We start from the raw sequence: 1,934 nt of genomic DNA, 5'->3' as shown, positions 1-1,934 counted from the left end.
GCTTTAATCTGATGCATTTTGGCATTCGGATTTTTTCTATATAATTATAATATACTAAATACTTTTTCAGGCCACTTTAGATGCACACTACAAAACACTGTTAGGATTTAGGAAAAAATTGTGTTTAGTTTAGATGCTAATATTTAAGGTATTGTTATTATTATTCTAGTGAGATGAAGGACTCTTATGCTGAAGGTATGTCTGTGTGACTGACAGTGCTGCTGATACTGTACTGTTCTTCTCCACAGCAGCAGCTGCGCACTCATAAACACAAACATGTCCGCGGTGCCTGACGGCAAAAAGCTGGTCCGGAGCCCGAGCGGACTCCGCATGGTACCGGAGAACGGCGCTTTCAACAGTCCGTTCTCCCTGGACGAGCCGCAGTGGGTTCCGGACAAAGAGGTAATGAATATCGGTCATAGCTTATGGCTGTGATGATGCTGTGATTGGTCTGTCTCTGTCTTTGGGCGTTGTTTGCTCAAGGCACCAAGAGCCAGTGGAAAACATTTTTGTAAGTTTCTCAGATGGTGTTATAAACAGATAAGATGACCAGACTTGGATCTTTTGAACAGATTTGATCTCAGATGCATGTAAATGAATTCATCGCTGTGGTTTTTAGAATGTGTATATGAGCGAACATCCCCGACTCTGGGCAACCACAATCTAAACTGTTCATATGGGTAAATGTTTAATATTTGGGGCGTTTGTCATGAAAAACTTGAAAAGCGACTGTCAAATGTTAGGCCACGCCCACTTGTTAATAATATTCGGAGGTATGCAGAAACCGCTTACGCGCCAATGCATAAATAATCTTACATAGTATATATATATATATTTTTTTTTTGTCATCAGTCGCCCTCATGTCGTTCCAAACCTGTATGAGTTTCTTTCTCCAGTTGAACACAAAATATATATTTTTTTAATAATGTTGGTAACCAAGCAGTTGCTGATAGCCATGTATACTATGAAAGTCAATGGCTACCAGACCCGGTCCAATTTTCTCATACTTTTTTACCCTTCAAATCAAAGTTTGTAATGGTGTGATTAAACAAAGATTAAGTCAAGATGTTTTAAGAAATCTCTATGGGAAAATACTCACAGAACCAAGGCCGCTTAAAAGGTGGACAGGCACTGTTGACCTCATTAATGTGATACATACCAAGTTTTACCATGCTTTACTTGGTCTAGATAGAAGATTGACAATAACTTTACATGGGTTTAGCAAACCATTTACCACACTAAATATTTAAGCCTTGTAGCAATGCAGTGTGTAATGTTTATTCTGGTGCAGTACCTTGCCCCACAGATCTCTATTGTAAGCACACTACTGTAAACTATAAGATGAGTCAAAACAATTCGATTTTGATCTTCGTGGGAGGAGCACAAAGGTGTACTATATTATGTAAGCATGTTAATCAATTACACAGCTCATGGTATTTAGGGCAGTGTTGGCAAGAATATGTATTAAATGCTTAGACATGAAAATGTGATCAGACCTGAACTGTTTTTTTTTTCTGTTTTTTCTTCTATTTAAATGGTCTGTTCTTGCTACGGCTGGTGTCAGATAACATTACCAAAACGGATGTTTTGCCACAACTTTCTTATGACATGTTATTGACTTGTGCAACATATAGACGTCTAAATGTGTTTGATTTTTCTTAGATTTGTGTTATAAAGGCATTTAAAGAATTTAGGTTTATCCTTTCTTAGTGCCCCAGATGTATGCAGTGTGACACTAAGTTTGACTTCATCACCAGAAAGGTAAGCTGACCCAGGCCCGGCTCCAGAATCAAATCACTGAGGGTGCTTCTTAAATTAGTGAGGGTGCTCTCTCTCGCTCTCTCTCTCTCTCTCTCTCTCTCTATCTATCTCTCTCTCTCTCTCTCTCTCTCTATATATATATATATATATATATATATACTGTATATATACAT

The 1,934-nt window shown here is 38.2% G+C and overlaps 1 protein-coding gene across 3 annotated transcripts in view; it reads left to right on the top strand.

The window, feature by feature from the left end:
• The first annotated feature begins 130 nt into the window (after positions 1-130).
• Positions 131-1,934, top strand: part of LOC107679201 (zinc finger FYVE domain-containing protein 21) — a 13,556-nt gene continuing 11,752 nt past the window's right edge. For 2 of the 3 annotated variants that reach the window (XR_001633018.1, XM_016474721.1), the window contains exons 1-2: positions 234-402; positions 1,711-1,761. Coding sequence is in view for 2 of the 3 variants with exons in the window: in XM_016474721.1 (XP_016330207.1) it covers positions 277-402; positions 1,711-1,761 (177 nt within the window). In the remaining variant the exon portion in view is untranslated. Of the gene's footprint in view, positions 149-233; positions 403-1,710; positions 1,762-1,934 lie in introns of those variants that run through there. The other variant, XM_016474720.1, reaches the window with a different exon arrangement.

This window comes from Sinocyclocheilus anshuiensis, unplaced genomic scaffold (assembly GCF_001515605.1).
Source record: "Sinocyclocheilus anshuiensis isolate Anshui unplaced genomic scaffold, SAMN03320099.WGS_v1.1 scaffold300, whole genome shotgun sequence".
Taxonomy (NCBI): Eukaryota; Metazoa; Chordata; class Actinopteri; order Cypriniformes; family Cyprinidae; genus Sinocyclocheilus; species Sinocyclocheilus anshuiensis.
The sequence above is the reverse complement of the archived record's forward strand: the minus strand, read 5'-3'. Positions and strand labels throughout refer to the sequence as shown.